Below are 20,121 nucleotides of genomic sequence, written 5' to 3'. Positions count from 1 at the left end.
ACCTACATTGTGCCGCGGGTGAGGTCACCTTGTCAGTCGTCCGTCGTCGTAGTCTTATAGGTTTTTTTCCATTACCTTATTTTAGAAGTTAGGGGGGCACAGATTTTACCTCTTTTGGAAGCGTCTCTTGCGCAAACTATTCAGTTAAGAAATAAATTCTTGAAGACCTATCCATAGAAAAAAAAAAGTATATTTCAGTTCTTAGTATGGGATGGGGCTAGGGATGTTATAGATATGTAGTTTCGGTTACGGATACGGTTACGGATATAGGAATAATATTATACCGGTTTCTATGGTTACGGATATTTTTCATTTTGGATATCCGAAATTTTCTGTTACGATTACGGATATCTAAGCTTCAGAATGCAATTTGCAATAGTTGTCCAACACGGTTCATTCATGGCCGCACACTAAAGTTAACATTGAATAAAAAGTAATAAAAAAATAAAAATTGATACTAGATGACATTATAAAGGTAAATCAGGCTGTTATGCCTTAACATATTTTATAATACTACTAGCTTTCCGCCCGCGGCTTCGCCCGCGTGGAATTTTGTCTGTCACAGAAAAACTTTATCGCGCGCGTCCCTGTTTCAAAAACCGGGATAAAAACTATCCTATGTTCTTTCCCGGGACTCAAACTATCTCTATGCCAAATTTCATCAAAATCGGTTGCGAGGTTTAAGCGGGAAAGCGTAACAGACAGACAGACTAACAGACAGACAGACAGACAGACAGAGTTACTTTCGCATTTATAATATTAGTTGGGATACAAAAATCAATTTAAACTGCCTACATCCGAAACTTTTGAATCGGTTACGGTTACGGTTTCGGATATTTTTTATTTCGGATATCCGATAGTTTCGGTTACGGTTACGGATATCCATTTCCATTCACATCCCTGATGGGGACCCCCAAAATTTATTGTTTTTTTCTATTTTCGGTTTACAAAATACACATAAATACATCTACTTAACTTACCAAGTTTCAACAGTATAGCTTTTATAGTTTCGGAAAAAAGTGGCTGTGACATACGGACGGACGGACAGACAGACATGACGAATCTTTAAGGGTTCCGTTTTTTGGCATTTGGCTACGGAAAGATTTGGCTATATGGACGAGGCCCGAAGCCGTAAAATTTGAACTGAGAAATGAGAATGAGTGAGTGAGTGAGTGAATCCGTGTGTGTGTGACGGATGGAGATTGCAGAGGTGCATTTTTCTTCGGGAAATCATTTGATCGATAAAATTGTTTTCTTCTTTTTGGTATCATTTGTACCTTTGGTACACATGTAGTGTAGTTTCTAGATTATTGTTTTATTTAGATTTTACATGGGAAAATGGCTTCATCATCACAAGTGAAAATTAAAATTGAAGATGTATGTCGCACTTGTTTAGCCAAGGAAAGTGAATTGTTTTCGGTGTTTGATGTATCCCTTGGTGCTGTAACTCTGGACTGTGCTATAGCAGATGTTACTGGAGTTAAGGTATGTTGCTAGAGCTAAAAGTTACATATTATCTTTAGCTACATTTAGCTATAGGCTATAGCGAAATCCAATTTGTGCTTGGCGAATCTATACCAATTCTGTAGGTACCTAAAAACATTTTATGTGTATGTTACCGGAAATGCGTCTAACTCAGGTATTCTACACATTACCTAGATAATGTATGAAATGCCTGAGGCGTTTATGCAATGTATGAAATGTTAAGAATATGATTGTCCATTAAACCTAGGTAATGTATCAAATTCCTAGGCATTGTATAGAATACCCGCTGTCCCACGGGCAATGTGTAAAATAAATAGATTGTTGCTTGTTTCTATTAATTTAAGTAAGTAGATACCTACCGAAAGATCCCTTGGATCTCACCTGGTAGAAAGATGTTAAGCTAATGGTGGAAGCAAGCTTTATCTGGAAAGCTCAATTAGAGGGGAACTTGTTAGCTTACCTCTAACTGCCAAAACAATGATGCTGTTAACATTGTTGCTTAGGCAACATTCTTAGGTAAGATGGTGGTAACTAACCAGGCGGACTTAAAACAAGCCTCACTACCAACCAAACTGAGCAGTAAATTGCCCCCGTTAGGAATTGAACTCAGAGGTCCTCTGCGTCTGAGTCTAGGAGCANGTGGAATGCCCCTCTAGTTATCTTAACAATTGACCACAAAAGCGGTGCGCTTTATTGAATTTAACAATATATTAAGTAGTAACTACTTATTTTAACAATCACAATGAAATTATGTTAAACTTAACATTCTTCTGGGTTTCCGCCTGGCTGTAAGTCTTGTTTATCATCTTTTATACACATTGCCGGCTGCACATCCGGTATTGTATGCAATACCTAGGTAAAGTGTAAAATCCTACTAATATAATAAATGCGAAAGTTTGGATGTCTGGATGTCTGTTATTCTTTCACGCAAAAACTACTGAACGGATTTTAACGAAACTTTACAGTATTAATCTTTATAACCCAGAATAACATATATTGTATAGTATGCTGGATTATACACATTGTCGTTAATGTACATTCTGTGATTACCAGGGTTCAAAATTATCAAGATAATTACGCTTTGTGATAATTATCAACAGTATAAGATACTTTTGTCATATTAATTCATAAGAAATTTTGATGTTACATTGTTTCCAAGTCAAGTTATTCATTGAAAATGTTGCTTTGTTTTTGGTTACTGATTTTTGTCACTAGATGAGAAACACTGCTGTGAAATGTTCTCTTCACATCTCAGTGTTTTACCACGTTAAATGTGTATGTCTCGAACTGATCAGTGCTAAAGGCATATAAATTATAAAAGGTTAATTATAAGCCTAGGTGCAGACCACCGATTTTTCGTTGGCCGATAGTTTGGTGGGGCAGTTAATCTGCAACTAAACGCCCTTGGAGCTCAGAACTTTCGAAGTTCAATAAAAACTGTGAGCACATTATTAGGTACTTTAACCAAAATCGAAAAAGTGCCGAAGAAAAAAAAAATCAGTATGGGCATGTCTTGTATGGAAGTGCGCACATTACACCGATTTGATTGTCGTACAAATTAAAATCGGCCCATCCTAACAAAATCGGTGGTCTGCGCCTAGGCTAAATGACCCTGGTTGGAAAGTAGTCTTTTCCATTTCAGTTCAGCACATAATTATCATTCACGAGATAATAAAAACTTCCTTTTGTAAAATTAAAAATAAAGTCTGGTGGTGGACTCATTAACTTGATAATTTACTGACAAAACTCAACTGGGAATTCAAACAAATACCTAACTCAAGTTACCAAACATGATTTGCAAGATGAGTGAACAAATGTTATTTATTTTAAATTATTATTGTTGTCTAATGTTATTTTATTACTCAATCTATTTTTTATTTCATTGATAGACAGTACTAATAGGGCAAAAGTAAATGCTTGTTTTATAAATGTATCAATAGCACAATATTAATGAGTTATATTGTGTTCAACCATGAGGTCCTATGAGGAGGTTACCTAAGACCCGAACAAGGTACGGCCACAGTACGGCCAAACCACAATAACAAGTGAAGGAGCGCGTCTTTTTGACAAGATACCCTCGGACATTAGAAATATTGACTTGTTCAATGTATTTACATTACATCATGTCTATTTGGAGCACATAGTCACGAATACCTAGGTATTTGAGACTATACTATGCTAGTTGTTTCTAAATCTGGGTCTATGACTGAGTGATGGGTATATACAGGGTGTTTGGTGCATCGTGTGCCAAAATTATTTGGCGGATAGAATGGGTCATTTCCTATATTTTCAGCCTCCATAACACGTTCCATGCCAGGCGGCTACTTTTATATGAATTTTTTTAGTAAATTCACCAAAATACCTAAATCGCATCATTTAATTTCGATTTAAAAAAAACTACTAGGCGTAGCCTCAAAGTAAATATTTTGTTTTGACGTGCATTGATGTAGGGTTGCATCAAATCTAAATTTACTGGCAAATATCATCTAGTTTTTTTTAAATTCAGCTTTGAAGTTTTTCGAAAAGTTAAAAATGGACTGAACCATTAAGTTTACATGGCTATAATAAAAAAAATAAAAGAGTATATTTACTTTGAGGCTACGCCTAGTAGTTTTTTTTAAATCGAAATTAAATGATGCGATTTAGGTATTTTGGTGAAGTTACTAAAAAAATTCATATAAAAGTAGCCTCCTGGCATGGAACGTGTTATGGGGGCTGAAAATATAGGAAATGACCCATTCTATCCGCCGAATAATTTTGGCACACGATGCGCCAAACACCCTGTATTAGGTACTATATCTATCTTTGTTCTCATGTAAGTGGCATAATTTGTCTTTATGAGAATAGGTAAATGTCTATAAACAATTTTATTATGACCATGAGGTCGAGAACCGTCAGTGAAATAGCGCACGTAACATGCAGTAGGTAAACAAATGGATATCGATTGCACTTCGGTCCTTGCTGCAGTGCGCAGTCGCGTCGATTTCCATTGCAAATGTACCTAGAATAATGAAATAATGGTCATGAACTACGATAAGAAAATTCTTTCGTTATTCTATTTTTTATAAGAATGTTTTTGAGATAAGCTCCAAATCCAACAACGTCGCACAAACACGAAAGATGAAGGGCACTGGGCACGTGGTTGGAATCAAATAAATAATACTTCTAACTAACTAACTACTACTAAATACTTCTTTTTGTAAATGTTATTTATTTTACTGCCTACTGATACGGCTTTTTCATTACTCGTACATAGTTTCGTAACTAAACATTTCTTTACTTTGCTCCGTGAAGCGATTTGGAAGATGAATCTGGCGCGATCACGAATGTATCTTTTCTGGAGCCGCAAGCACAGTTGGTACTTTAGATTATCGCCAGTTTTATCGTCAGATTGTCGGTTGCTGAACTTAGCCTTAGCAGCTAGAGATTTTTTAATTGCCGAAGTAACGCAATACCACTTGTGTACATGTAAAAAAATTTCGTCGTATTGAAAGTTGCAGCAACTTTCAACTCTACCTTTTGTTACTTGTAAGTAACATCTGAGTATAGTCATCTAGTAAATGTTATGTGTTATTTTAACTAATGTCGCTAAATTTGTTCTGCTTAGCACCACCACTTCCAACATCCTATTTTGAGAATTTTTATAGAGTACATACCTGGTAATTCCATGTATTTACAAATTTTTTCATACATGATGGAACAATTTCCACATTAAGGCCCGTTTTCCACCGAAGCGGAGAGAAATTAACTAAATTACTGCAGCTTTTTTAGGTCATATTCCTATAGATCGTTTATCCACGAAGACGCGCCCCACCATTTTTGGTCGAGGGAAGCGCGGGGTACGGGGAGTTAGATCCGAGCAATCCAAGCGTCATTATTGTAGTGTGCATACTCATGGATAATTTAGCGGAAAAATGGTGGGGCGCGTCTTTGTGGATGAAACGATGTATACCTAAAACACCACCTACCATCAAGAATTGTTTTTATTTTCAGATTGAACGTTCCGATGGACTTCCTTTCACTGTATGCCAGATATGTAAAGAAAAGGCCAGCAAAGCTTTCGAATTCAGAAAACTATCCCGAGAAGCTAATACAACTCTACAGAATGTTTACAAAAAAGAAAAAAATGAATTATCTTATCAGGAAAATACATCATACCAGGTTTAAATTATACAAAAAAAATATTACTAACAATAAATACGATATTATAATAGAAATTGTATGTACTTATTGTAAAATATGTTTTTTAGGAAACGGATCCTAACATAAAGACAGAGCAACCAACAGCAGATGATGGTGATTACGTGGATTGGATCGGACTTGACGATTTTAATGACGTAGGTAAGTCATCAATTAAACTTCCGCAAACATGGATACAAGATATTGATAAGATTTTTTCTGTTTGGTTTGATTTACAGACAAAAAATAAATTCATTTTTCCTAAATGCATAATTATTTTAGCTTGGCTGGCGGCTCTCCAGCCGCCAGCCAAGTACCAAGTACAAGTACCTCTCCAGGTTAGCGGCAAATATTAATAATTCGTTGAACGAGTATACAATTTAGTCATCTTTTTAAAATTGACTACTTTTAATGTGAAATACAGAATAATAATTATTGAGATCTTAACATTTTGTGCCCATAGATGCAGTGAAGGATGAGAGAGATGATATCAAATTCACCGAAAGCAGAACAGCGACGTTTCAATGTAAAAATTGCAATTTAGTTTTTCAAAGCAGTAAGAAGTTGCAAGAACATACGTCCAAAAATTGTTTAAAAGGTAAATTGTGGTAGTTAAATGGTTTACGCACTTTAAATTTTCTAATTTCTTAGTCACTTGAATTGACTCATTAATATTAATATTTTCCTATTTTCAGTGGAATTTGATGATACATGCAATAATTATTGCCCTCTGTGTGGTACCAGCTATCGCGATGCAGTAAACTTGACAACTCATATGTGGGAGAATCATGCTGATCTAATGGGACCGAAGAAAAGAGGAAGACCTAAAAAAATATTAACAACAGTATGTCTCTATGTTCTCTTCCGAAAAGGCTTTAGTACCATAGACCACATACATACGCTACGGCAGATTATATTTACCAGTGTGTGTTGCCAGTGATGGTGTATGGCTCTGAGACGTGGTCGCTTACTATGGGCCTCATAAGAAGGCTCAAGGTCACCCAAAGAGCGATGGAGCGTGCTATGCTCGGAGTTTCCCTGCGTGATCGAATCAGAAATGAGGAGATCCGTAGGAGAACCAGAGTGACTGACATAGCCCGCAGAATCGCTAAAATCAAGTGGCAGTGGGCGGGGCACATAGCTCGAAGAGCTGATGGCCGCTGGGGCAGAAAAGTTCTTGAGTGTCGTCCACGAGCTGGAAGACGTAGCGTGGGCAGGCCTCCCACTAGGTGGACCGACGATCTGGTGAAGGTCGCGGGAAGTACCTGGATGCAAGCGGCGCAGGACCGGTCTTTGTGGAAATCCTTGGGGGAGGCCTTTGTCCAGCAGTGGACGTCTTTCGGCTGAAACGATGTCTCTATACACTAAGCTACCATACTGTAGTGACTCTTGACTTGTTATGGCATTTGACGTGTGAATTGCGTGTGGCAAAAAATTCAACACATTTTTTTTTCGCAGACAATTCTTACAAAACTATCCGAAAATGGGTTTCGTTTGAAAGCTATAACCGTGGAAAAGTATGACTGTATGATTTGTAAAGAAGAATGCAATACCAAAGAAGAATTAGGTGTCCATCTTGTCAGACACAAAGGTGCAAAAAACTTAATTTTATGACACTAACATAATATTTATTATTCATATAACATTTTTAATTTATGTTTCTAAATCATTTTAGATACAAAAGTTATGTGCTGTCTTCTTTGTAAGAAAATGTATTTAAAGGCAAGACACTTCAGTCGGCATATTTGCACAGAAAAAGGAAATAATAAAAAAGAAGTAAGTAGCACAATACATAAAATGATGTAATATGTTATGTATGTATGTATATCGTCTAAATTCGATCATTGATCAATGTTTCGTCGTTGCAGGATGATTTGTCAACAATTGCTGGAAAAAACAAACAAAGCTGTGTGTCTGAAATACTTTTGGAAGAGCTACTGGAGCCAAATGGAATCACGGTAAGAAGCTGTTTAACAACTCAGGCATTTTCTTAAAGATCGAATTAAAAAAATATGTTTGTTTACAGGAAAATTGTACCTTACTTCAGGTATGTGAAATATGTAGTGGTGTGTTCACATCCGAAGAAGATTTGATGAGCCATAATGATGCAGAGCATCCCGAACGGTCGCTTAGGTGCAATCTTTGTTTGAAGGTAGCTTTTTATAAAATTGAATGTGTATGCAATGTGGAGACGACAATATTTATGTATTTTCTGACAGTGCTAATTTTGGAGCATCATAAGCAGTGCAAATTAATTAGGTACAACATCAACAAATAACCACTTCTCTTATTCGAGGCAAATGATTGATTTATATTATTTATATTCGTCCTTTATCGGGAAGTCCTCGGGAAGAGTAGAAGGGATTTAAATCCAAAACCTCACGACAGGTTTTTAATTTACACTTTTATTATTTATTTATTTATTTGGACAACCAACAAGAACCATTTAATATTATTGTCGTTTCTATCCTGCATATTTTATGAATAACTTGCCTAAACCGATAAAATCGTTGATATATTGACTATCCAAATTCAGGTGTTTGCTTCAATAAAATCCGCTGCTCGCCACAGAAGTATTTGTAAGCAGATCGAGAGAAAACATAAATGTACCACGTGTGGCCTGAAATTCGCCTACGAAATATCATTAAACAAACACATACTGAGATACCATGAGGGCCAAAGCGTTTCTGTAAAGTTTATGGACACCAAAGCTAAAGACGAGGAAAAACAGTACCAGTGTGATACTTGCAGCAAACAGTTTTCAAGGTATGTAGTTTGCCGTATCTTAAGTAATTAATGCTCATAATGAATCACTCATTATTATTTTTTATTCAGAATACATAATTTGGTCAAATAAATAACTTATTATTTTTTGGTAAAAAAATAGTAGGTATGACAGTTGAAACTGTAAATCAAATTGCTTGTTTTACACAAATTGTTACAGGAAAGAGTTGCTGGTTAAGCATACTAGAACCCATTCGGACAAGTTGTATGAATGCGATATATGCAAGAAGAAATTCAATAGAAGCGATAATTTAAGGTATTTATGTTTTCTAGCTAGACAAAGGCGCTAAAGCAGTTTGATAACACTTAATGTCTAGTTTCTATTGCTCTACACCAGCCCAAATAGATTTGGGTAGATTGTGTAGACACAAGTAATTGACGAGTAACACCTAAAAACAACATCGATGACAATTTTCATAAATCCAATTTTGAAAAGTGTTATAAGAGTGACAAATCTGTGGTATCGTAGCCCCCAAACGAATGAATCGATTGTGATACGTTGTTTTTGTTTGTAAGCTGACATGATCGTGAGAGTTCTTATCTTTAATATGTATATTATGAAGCTCGATTCAGATCGTTAGCTCTTTTCTTTATTGAAAATGTTTTTTAGGTCACACAAAAAGACTCACGATCCGCGCGAGAAATCCAAAGCTAGCACTTGTTTGTGTTTGTACTGCGGCCGCAGCTTTAACAACTCGTCCAATCTGATCGTGCACATGCGTCGGCACACCGGCGAAAAACCATACAAGTGCGATTTTTGTGGAAAAGGTTTGTTGAACTATCAATTTAACCCTTTCACAGAGATATTTTAATAGAATATGAACCTTATTTTATCACAATACAGTTTTTTAAAAAAGGTTATCAGTAAATATGTTGTCTTTATGTAATTACAGGGTTCCCTAGATCATCAGATCTTCAGTGCCACCGGAGGTCTCATACTGGCGAAAAACCGTGTGTTTGTCGAATATGCGGTAAAGGTAAGTACCTAATCTACAGGCATAGCATATAACTGAGTAAGTAGGTACATGCGGTATAAGAGTTGAGCGGAACGGATTTGAGAGAGAGAGAGTGTTACGTTAAATGCTACAAGACTAGCCCCCTTATTACATATGTATTAAAAGTCATAGTTCCAAAATACTGAACTGTCCTATCCATGACATTGACAGCGGGGCGCCACCGTCCGGATACCGGATCGCTGGTTCCGATTTTTGCCATGTTGGAAACCATATAGTTGAACGATGGTAGCGCCCCCCTGTCATTGAGTTTGGTGGGACAGTTCAGCGTGGGTCATCTATACACCATAGTTAAACCCTGTTTTAAAGTTGTGACGCGCCCCGCGACGCATCGACAGCCCTAGCACCCAGCGCAGAGATTTTGACAACCCTACGGCTGCGCGGCCGCACGCCGCACGGACCGAGCTAATATATGAGACGGCGGCGACCGCGGGCGCCTAGCATTCGCTCGGGAGCCATTGTAACAGCCAGACGTTCGCGCGCGCGTCTATCATTCCCTCGGCTGCATTGCAAAGAGTCCCTAGCGAATAGCTATCCACATTGTTCCCTACTAACCCTAACTGTTCGACTCTGGCTTGATCCGATACCTCGTCATTAATCCGCGGCTTGCCATATAGCGTCGTGTCGAGACGTTCTATCGTTGATAGCCAACCGGTTCTCGTCCTTACCGAGTAGTGCATGAGATACTCATCCCGAACCTGCGGTAGCAATCCTGCTGCCACCCTTCCTGAACTTCACACCCCCTCACCTCGTAGGTCCAACGCCTTTCCCTAGTGGTCGTACTCACTATCGAGGCTTCGGTCTCTGGCTTGAGCTAACGAACCACATCCTGCCCCCCTAGTTATAAGTATCCAGACTAACACTCGATAAACCTCGCACAGGGCGCCGCCCCTCTCGCGGATACGAAAGCTAGCTAACGGGACGCGAACCGGGCGCGTCATTATTCCTCTTGTTGTAATTAGTAAATTGTGATATAACTTGTAAAGTACTCGTAAACTTGCTCATTATTAAACGATAGCGATTTAGAGTCAGTGAAACTAGAATAAGTGAACCATTGTGGAACCTGAATTATAAGTGCCATTGTGTTATTGATTGTGCGTTTCCTTGGTCAAATATCCCTGTAGGCATCCTGGATAGGTACACATCCCTCATCGCAGAAGGCGAACTGGGACTTAGTACTAAACAGCGGGGTGTCAGACTGAGCTAGCTTAGACGCCCCGTTGCAAAGTGACGTTTAGTATGGAAATGTCACTTTAAAAAACAAAAAAAGATGTTTATACCGTGACAGCTGACGCGACGTCACGTCTGGTATTGCATTTTATTACACTACTCCACTACCGCAGGACCCTGCTCAGTTTGCTTTACGCCAGTACTCAAGAAACGTTTTTGACTGCATCTATTACATGGTCGTCTGAAATTGCGATATCTCCTTACCAGTTGTGTACTGTTTGCTTGTTCCAGGTTTCTCGCGAAGCAACAAGCTGTCACGGCACATGCGCGTGCACACCGGCGTGAAGCCGTACAAATGTACGTACTGCGAGAAGGCATTCTCGCAAAGTAACGATTTAACGCTGCACATACGCCGGCATACCGGCGACAAACCGTACATCTGTGAAGTATGCGGCGATAGGTTCATCCAAGTAAGCGATTTGCCCATTACTAGACCTCTAAATAAGTTTTATTATTTTACTAGCGGCCCGCCCCGGCTTCAATGCAATGGAATTTCCCGGCTTTTCTCTTTTTCAATGTACCTACATGTTTTATACCTAAAAACCTTCCTCTTGAGCCACTCTATCTATTAAAAAATACCGCATCCAAATCCTTTGGGTATTTCTAAAGATTTAAGCATACATAGGGACAGACAGCGGAAAGGGACTTTGTTTTGTACTATGTAGTGATTTATTTTTATTTATGCAGAACAAGGTAGGTTTTTTATTTATTTAGGACAATCGCAATTGCACCTCATGTTAAGTGAGATGCTGCCTAGGATGGTACATATCTGCCCTGTAAGTGCCTATTCACTCTCGCCTTGAAAAGGCCCGGATTATAGTGTTTAGGAAAGACAGCAGCAGGCAGCGAATTCCAGTCCCTAGCTGTTCACATTATAATAGAGTCATCGAAACGCTTAGTGCGAGCTGGTGGAATGTCGACAATGTAGGGAGTGTACGCTAACCTGCTTCTGGTTCCCCGGTGATGGAAGGGGGCTGGTGGAATTAGGTCGTATAATTCCTTCGCACATTCTCCGAAATGTAGCCTGTAGAATACTGTTAGATAAGCTACTTTTACGAACGTTAGCGTAATAATATACAGGGTGTTTGGCGCATCGTGTGCCAAAATTATTTGGCGGATAGAATCTGTCATTTCCTATATTTTCAGCCCCCATAACACGTTCCATGCCAGGCGGCTACTTTTATATAAATTTTTTAAGTAATTTCACCATTATACCCAAATCGCATCATTTAATTTCGATTTAAAAAAAACTACTAGGCGTAGTCTCAAAGTAAATATTTTGTGAAGTGATTTGGCAATCATTTTGGCACACGATGCGCCAAACACCCTGTATATAGAGGTCCCGATAATCACGTTGACGTTCTTTGACTAGTGTTGGATTAAAAACAACTTTCGATGACGTCACGATATAACTTATGTTTTTCAGGGCACAGCATTACACAATCACAGGCGTACTCACGGGCATTACCCCCCGCCCGCGGCGGGCGCGTCGCCTGACGCGCAAGCGCACGTCATCCGCTCCACAAACGACGCGTACGCGCTCAAGCCAACCCTCAGACCGGACGCAGACAGCCACGTGCTAACCACCTTCTCCGTTCAAAACATCACGCACCCACCAGCTAACCAGTAACTATTCAATTAATTACATCACTGAGGCTACATAATATAAGTAAAGTTTCATTCATTATGATAATAGCAATAGAAACATTTTTCTCCTTTAAACGTTTCAATGTTTAGAATACAGTGTTGATTTGTGAATTCGAGTCTTTCAAGTACCTGTTTTGAACAGTGTTGGGCAAATCGACAATTTATTTTAGTCACGAGTCAGGGACAAGCAATGCAATTTAGCAGATAGAATTTAGCTGATGTCCACTTGAATAAATAGTTGAAAAAATATCTGGATATTATTGCCTAACACTAATTTAAAACAAATTTTCAAAAACATAATTACTCAAGATATTAATGAAATACCTATAATAATCATGTTTTATTCAAATTAGTAAGTATTTAGAAAGTGTAGAATAATTTTAGAAATAATTATATTACACATATTTTTCTTGCTTCAGAATTCAGATGAAAGATCTATTTTCGATATTCCAATGAAAAATGTAGCTTAATGTAGGAAATAGTTTTGATATTATGGTAGTAGGTATTTGTTTAAAGAACCGGAATTACAAATCAACAGCATACAAGTATTTTTGTGATTAACAATCATGATAAATATAAAATTCGGTGTAAAATAGACAATCTTAAGAACGTAGAACTAGCGATTCAAAGTTATAGAATATTATAATAATCACTTCTGTATAAATCGTAATATATTTTTACACTAAGTTATATGTGTGTATGTTTATTTATTGTCCTGAAGAGTTAAATGTCAAAAATATCTGGAGTCGTAGTTATAATGGTATTAGAATCTTTAGAGCTATTTATTTAGGGGTCATCCATAAAGTACGTCACACGTAAAGAGGGGAGGAGGGGGTTGACAAAGTGTGACATGGTGTGACAAGGGGTGGGAGGGGTCCTAAGTTTCGTGACGTCACATTTCAATCGTTTTAAATATTTGATATAATGTTGATTTCATAAAAAAAAGTACTTAATTTAAATGGAAATAAAACTAATTTCGGAACTGCTGTTAATTTNTCGATGTGAAATTGCAAATCATGTGACGTCACACTAGGGAGGGGGGGGTCTCAGAAATGTGACCACCTGTGACAAGGACGGAGAGGGGGTCAAAAAATCATGAAATTCGTGTGACGTACTTTATGGATGGCCCCTTATTAGCGTTCTTGGTCGATCTTGTCTCTTTTCATTTTGATTACAGCAAAATCAAACCTTCGCTAGAGAGAGAGAGAGAGAGAGAGAGAGAAATAAATCTGTTTTACTTAAATATAATTTATTCAGTTGGTTGTGCAATTTCATTCCTTCCGCCCGTTTTTTTACATCGGTGCCCTGTACACTGTAAGCAATTATTGAGAAATGTAAAAAAATATATTTAAATACAGCATCGCTCATGGACAATAAACAAACTGTCATGATTGATTTCATGGACTCGGGAAATAATAAGAGATTCCTCAGACAAGTTCAAATACCGGTCTATTCCCGTTGTTCCCACCAGTGAACAGGAATTTAATGTAAATATTAAAATTTATTATATTTTCCCGTTGCCGCCACTTCTCCGGCCGGTGGGGACGACGGGAATAAACCCAAATACCCACCGATGACAAGCAAGCAGCCCCGTCACACTGAAAAAGGAATAAAAAATTATGAACGAAAAAAGTATGGTGATATTGAAAGATTCAACTTCTTTTTTTTTCACATCATATCTGGTACTTTTTAACAGATTTCGGCGTTTTGCATTATCTTTTGATGGGCTTTTGATTTTGATTGGTACCTATAAGGATTTGTCACACGGGATGCGGTCTGCGGTCAGGGCAAAGTAAATGCCGCCCGCATGTGGCAAATCCTATAAACTTCATAAAAAATTAAAGACGTCGTAAGTTACCAGTTTTTCTACATAGTCCTGCTTTAATAATTATGAAAAAAATTTCGTATACCTTTGCAATATAGGCAGTCAATATTGACTGGACATCTCTTAATAAAAGAGGCCTACAATATGGTTTGTTTGTCAACTAGTTGGTTTTGTTTGTGTCCATTATACCCTTCGGCCGTGTATGATACCAGAGTTTGGTAACCAGTATCATACGAAGAAAAAATGATCGTCGTACTGGTATCCAAGTGATAGGATTTATTACTTTTCTGATACCCTTCATCATGTTTGGTAACCAGTATCCAGTAAGGAATATAACATTCTGCCTATGTAACCAACTCGGCAAAACTGTGTTAAGCAAGGGTAGTCCCCAATTCAACACTAAGATGAGAACCCTAACTGGTTATGTCATTATCCACTTCTGGTTATATTATTGTCCTTTTTCATCCGAGTAAAAGCCATCGGATCGCATTCTGTACCTACGCTTATTGTAAAACCCTTGCTTTGTTGAAAACATACAAGAAAACAAGGAAATAGTTCTGTGAATCGTTTTGGAAAACCTATTGGAATAAAATGGCGAAATGATTTCGATACAATGTCCAACACTAATTTCGTTTTCATTTAGCTGAGATATGGCGTCATTTATTTCTTCATCAATTTCTTTGAACTCTCGGCTTAGTTTCGATTTTCTCTTGTATATGTATAATATCCATTACGGTGGTTTCTTTTCTTAAAATATCTAAGAGTTGTGCCAATGTCGGTCTTTTACGTCCAACTGTTAAGGCGATTGTGCCAACCTTCTATATTATTGGTAGTACGTATTTTATATGATGAATAACAGCTAATTTTTTCGAAGTCAGCCTTTGCCATCCATTGGTTATTGAAATATTTGTTAAACCTATGAGGACTTATTTAAAAAAAACCATCATAATAGTAGATTGGACATTTTGGGAATTGGACGTTTCGGGAACTGGACATTTCAGGAATTGGACATTTCGGGAATTGGACATTTGCGATAAGAAACAAGAGCCTTTGGTGAACCAAAGGCTCTTGTTTCTTATCGCTTATCTCTACCGTGTTTTATCGAAGTAATGTGATCCAGGTTATACGAAAATAGAAGTGATTTAACGAGGGGAGCAGAGTTTTGGTTTGCTCGTCTATTGCAAATTTTAGCAAATGAAGGCACGCAGTTAAAATGCGCCTTCTCAGTTCAAGCCACAAAGAGCTTTCCGCTTGTAAGACGGTAGCTCTCTCAATTTCTTGACGTTTTGATGCCTGTTCTTTTAAACTTTTTTAAAACGAGTGTTTCCCTCGATCATAATCCTCAGGTTCCATATCGGGTCTTTCATATGCTATTCCATAATGAGCATCTACCTACAGGATTAAAATGTTTTTTTCGTGTAGTACCTGCACGAGCCATCACTTCTCGGGTATTTTTAGCATATCTCCTGGTTTCTAATGATTTTAAGGATTTTCCTGGACCAGTGTGAATACTTGATCTATAAAATGTAAATTGTGGTCTATCAGTACCTACCAAAAAAGCCTACCAGTTGGTTTTGTTTATGTCCATTAGTTTCCAAAAGAGGCCTACCAGTTGGTTTTGTGCCCATTATTTTTCAAAAGATTCTACCGGTTGTTTTTTTTTTTGTGTCTATTATTTTTCTTTAATTGTTTTTCTTGTATACTTAATTGAGCTAGAGCCTTTGGTTCATTATCTCTACCGTGTTTTATCGAAGTAATGTGATCCAGGTTATACGAAAATAGAAGTGATTTAACGAGGAGAGCAGAGTTTTGGTTTGCTCGTCTATTGCAAATTTTAGCAAATGAAGGCGCGCAGTTAATATGCGCCTTCTCAGTTCAAGCCACAAAGAGCTTTCCGCTTGTAAGACGGTGGCTCTCTAAATTTATTGACGTTTTGATGTCTGTTCTTTTGAACTTTTTAAAAACAGGTGTTTCCCTCGCTCATAATCCTCAGGTTCCATATCGGGTCTTTCACATGCTATTTCATAATGAGCATCTACCTACAGGATTTAATTTTTTTTCGTGTAGTACCTGCACGAGCCATCACTTATCGGGTATTTTTAGCATATCTCCTGGTTTCTAATGATTTTAAGGATTTTCCTGGACCAGTGTGACTATTTGATTTATAAATGTATATTGTGGCATATCAGTACCAAAGAAGCCTACCAGTTGGTTTCGTGTCCATTATATTTAAAAAGAAGCCCACTAGTTGGTTTGTTTGTGTTCATTATTTTTCAAAAGATTCTACCGTTTGATTTTGTCTGTGTCTATTATTTCCCAAATGACTCTACCAGTTGGTTTTGTTGTGTCTATTATTTTTTGTAGTGATGATTATTAACCATATCTTATTACTAAAAGTCTCCATCCGATTACAATAGTTTATGCGTTTCATTATATTAATATTTCATATGCTGAATAAAGAATTATTCCTTTCTCAATTGTCAAAAAATATCATTGGTTTAAACATAAACACTCATTAAACACTTGTTTATGTGGGCCTGTTAATCTATCTCTTACTTACGTGTGCTCGACATTGTTTCGAATGACACTATAAAAACAAATAAAAAGTCTTATTTTGAGTGAGTAGAGTATAAAAATATAAATTTTTGCTGAATTTTTTTGGGTGTAAATAACGCCTACAATAATTTTATGGTGTTATTTCTGCAGCTGTGTTCCCTTCCTCACTTTTTTTAAAATACAATTAGGCTAATTTCATTTTCTAAAGTGAGTTAGTAAACTTCGACCATTGAAAAAACAATGAATGTGATTTACCTCTGCTGAACAACCGGTGCCTTCACACTGAAAAAATACAACATCATTGTTGAATAATATTATTTTGCTTATAGAGCTTTGCTTATAATATTATTTGTTGTTTTCTTTTTGTACCGTTATTGATGGTCTGAATCATATTCAGAAAGCAATAATTGAACATCGAAATAATCTCGTATTTACCTACTTTTGATTGTATTATTTTTTACATTGAATTAAAAACATAATGGTTAAACGTCCAACACTGGTTCAGGGTACCAAAACATGTAATAAAATCGCAGTACATAAGATTACTTTACCATTGAAAAGCAATGATCCCCCGTGCACTGAAATCCATAAAAAAGGAACACTATTACACCAAATAACATTGTTGTTGATTCTGTTTAATACTTTAATCTCTAATGTAGCTTTACTGTAACTGCTATTTTTGCCTTTTTAGAAACAGTCATACTTACCTAACCTATTCTCTTAGATACAGGAGTATCTTAATTTCTTTGTCAATGCGACAGGCTTTAGCATAGTAAAGGTGTCCACTGAGGAATCATTAATTAGGTTCACTGGTTTTAAATGCATTGTCCATTCGTCTGTTCTGATTCATGAAAATTACGGACCAGAGTATCCGTTTTAAGTTACTGCATCCAGTATTTTGCTGTAGGACTTGTTTATTTAATTCTCTCCATTTCTTTGGTGAATTTATATATTACCTACAACTCTTATGTTTGGAGAGATTTCTTCCTTGAAGCTTTCATATTTTTCCGCAAAAGAAAGAGATCTATCGTACTAAAATTGTTGATTAAAAAGTTATCGTAGCTAGGATCTGAAAAAAAAATACTTACATTAGAATTGCATTTATGTCCCAGACACTGAAATTTGATGAAAGTTAAGGTTAATAATAAAATACTATCTAACAATGAATGTTCGTTTTGAAGTAGTTCACTTTGTCACAATTACCGTGACTTTAATTTATTGGATCTAATGTGTAATCTGTCAGCATTCTAGTCATTTGAATACTCACACTTGATGTGGCAGCTGTTCCATCAGCCTGAAAAATGTTAAGAAACGTCGGTTACATTACATGTGATTTTTCATTGGACGTTCAAATTGATTCCTGCTTTGGAAAACATAATTGTCAAAACTTCCATTTTATATTGGTCTTTTTTATTACCTATTTGAAATAGTCTAAAGAAATATAATTACATAATGATAGAGAAATGATAAAAAAATTCTTACGAAAGTTATGCAGGCCCCAGAACGGCACTGAGAAAATTAACAAAGTATGTCTTGAATTCCGTTTGTACAATTGTTTTTTCTTGTCATTTAGGTAGAGAGATAAATTATTTTTGTTGTACTTACAAAAGCTTCACAGGCCCGTCCTCCGCACTAAAAACAGAAGTTTTTTTTTATAATGAAGAGAGGTGTCTTATTTGTGTTATCTTTTATTTATGGTGATAAAATATATTATAACATTACTCACTTTTGCCATGCAGACATTCATTACTCCATCGCACTGTACAGTGTGAAAATCTATATTATTATTTTTACGATCACTTCGTTGATTCATTCTCAATTATTTTAATTCTTATACAGTATAGTACACGACATATTAAAAACTGTGGTGGTGTGTGAAACAATTATTTGGAAGCAAATCCTTTGGTTTTTACTTGGAAACAAACAGGGTTTAACTTAATGTTTAAAAAGTCATCCTTTCCCTTACACTCTGTACATGATGTATTCTGTACCAAAGTACACACCATTATTATGACTATTGTTACACTATGTGCACGATAATGTGTTGATGAACTACCTACTCGTAACAAAATTATAAATTTCATTGAACACATACAATACTTTTGCAAAAGGGTCCAAAGCACTGAAAGTAAAAGAATTTGTATGATTATTAAATTTAAAATAAGCCAAGAAATTAGGATCTAAACTGCGAATACTTAGTTAGTTTTTATAGAAGGAGTAGAAAAGAAACCTAAAGCATCCTTAGCCAAAACTTCCCACTGAATAGTCTATCACGCCAAAGAGGGTGTGGTGTACCAAGTTTTTATCTGCTTTTTTTCTCCTCAGTCTGAGAAGTTCACAGACAAGGACCGTTGCATTTATTATTTTACTTATTTTATTTATTATTCATTATTGAGCAATTACATATTTGATCCAAATAGCGTCATCATACATCAAAATCCATATCGGCAAGTGACACTTCGATTTCAAAAAGTTTGGTCACTGTCACGCTTCGTGACTCACTCCACTTATGAAAGGTAAAGTGACAGTCACAAAAGCCAGCCGTGCACGTGCGCCCTAACGCAGTTTCAAGCCTCAAGGTAGTGCCTCAATTTGAATCAATTTCAACATCATACCTCTGACGTAGAAAGATCCCCGTACACCTTAAACAACAAGTTAAAAAAATCAAAATAGTCCCAAGATTATGTGAGATTAAGTTTTGAGGCAAAAAAAATAACGAATAATTATAATAAAATAAACTATTTATTTGAATGTTCTTACGATAGCTTTCCCATTGAATCCAATTGCCTGAGAAATAAAACGTGAATGAATAATGAATAAAGTTTAAAAAAATGCCAGCTGCCAGCATATGGCGCTGTTGTATCACGCCGCATAGCGTAGTCCTGCCACCAAAAACTAAATGGCACTGTACCACGCCAAGTAGTCCTGCCACCAGGAACTAGATGGCGCTGTTGTAACACGCCAAGTAGTCCTGCCACCAGGAAATAGAAAACGCTGTTGTAACACGCCAAGTAGTCCTGCCACTAGGAACTAGATGACGCTGTTGTAACACGCCAAGTAGTCCTGCCACCAGGAACTAGATGACGCTGTTGTAACGCGCCAAGTAGTCCTGCCACCAGGAACTAGATGACGCTGTTGTAACCGCCAAGTAGTCCTGCCACCAGGAACTAGATGACGCTGTTGTAACCCGCCAAGTAGTCCTGCCACCAGGAACTAGATGACGCTGTTGTAACACGCCAAGTAGTCCTGCCACCAGGAACTAGATGACGCTGTTGTAACCCGCCAAGTAGTCCTAATCGTAGACGTAACGGATTATATGCGCGGTGCAATTCTGGCACTCGTTTCAGCTGTCTGTCTCTACCGTGCAGTACTTTATCCCTGGGTCCTTGCGTAAAAAATGCG

At 37.1% G+C, this 20,121-nt stretch overlaps 1 protein-coding gene across 1 annotated transcript; it reads left to right on the top strand.

Moving 5' to 3' along the window:
* Positions 1-1,181: 1,181 nt before the first annotated feature.
* On the top strand, positions 1,182-12,635 carry LOC114362397 (zinc finger protein 260). The gene is made up of 15 exons (XM_028317790.1): positions 1,182-1,485; positions 5,479-5,646; positions 5,736-5,826; positions 6,128-6,262; positions 6,360-6,508; positions 7,123-7,255; positions 7,340-7,440; positions 7,533-7,622; positions 7,691-7,816; positions 8,201-8,430; positions 8,609-8,704; positions 9,059-9,216; positions 9,342-9,425; positions 10,923-11,101; positions 12,118-12,635. Exons 1-15 carry the CDS (start codon positions 1,339-1,341, stop codon positions 12,319-12,321), a joined length of 2,091 nt encoding a protein of 696 aa, XP_028173591.1. The 5' UTR covers positions 1,182-1,338; the 3' UTR covers positions 12,322-12,635.
* Positions 12,636-20,121: the final 7,486 nt, after the last annotated feature.

This window comes from Ostrinia furnacalis, unplaced genomic scaffold (assembly GCF_004193835.3).
Source record: "Ostrinia furnacalis isolate ACB-3 unplaced genomic scaffold, ASM419383v2 OfSCF6453, whole genome shotgun sequence".
Classification (NCBI taxonomy): domain Eukaryota; kingdom Metazoa; phylum Arthropoda; class Insecta; order Lepidoptera; family Crambidae; genus Ostrinia; species Ostrinia furnacalis.
The sequence above is the reverse complement of the archived record's forward strand: the minus strand, read 5'-3'. Positions and strand labels throughout refer to the sequence as shown.

Bases quoted from the DNA above. Each gene is read 5' to 3' on its own strand.
- LOC114362397 (XM_028317790.1), top strand. From the start codon at position 1,339: ATGGCTTCATCATCACAAGTGAAAATTAAAATTGAAGATGTATGTCGC. The intron at 5,647-5,735 runs GTTTAAATTATA...TATGTTTTTTAG, and splicing joins AGGAAAATACATCATACCAG to GAAACGGATCCTAACATAAA. The intron at 8,431-8,608 runs GTATGTAGTTTG...AAATTGTTACAG, and splicing joins TGCAGCAAACAGTTTTCAAG to GAAAGAGTTGCTGGTTAAGC.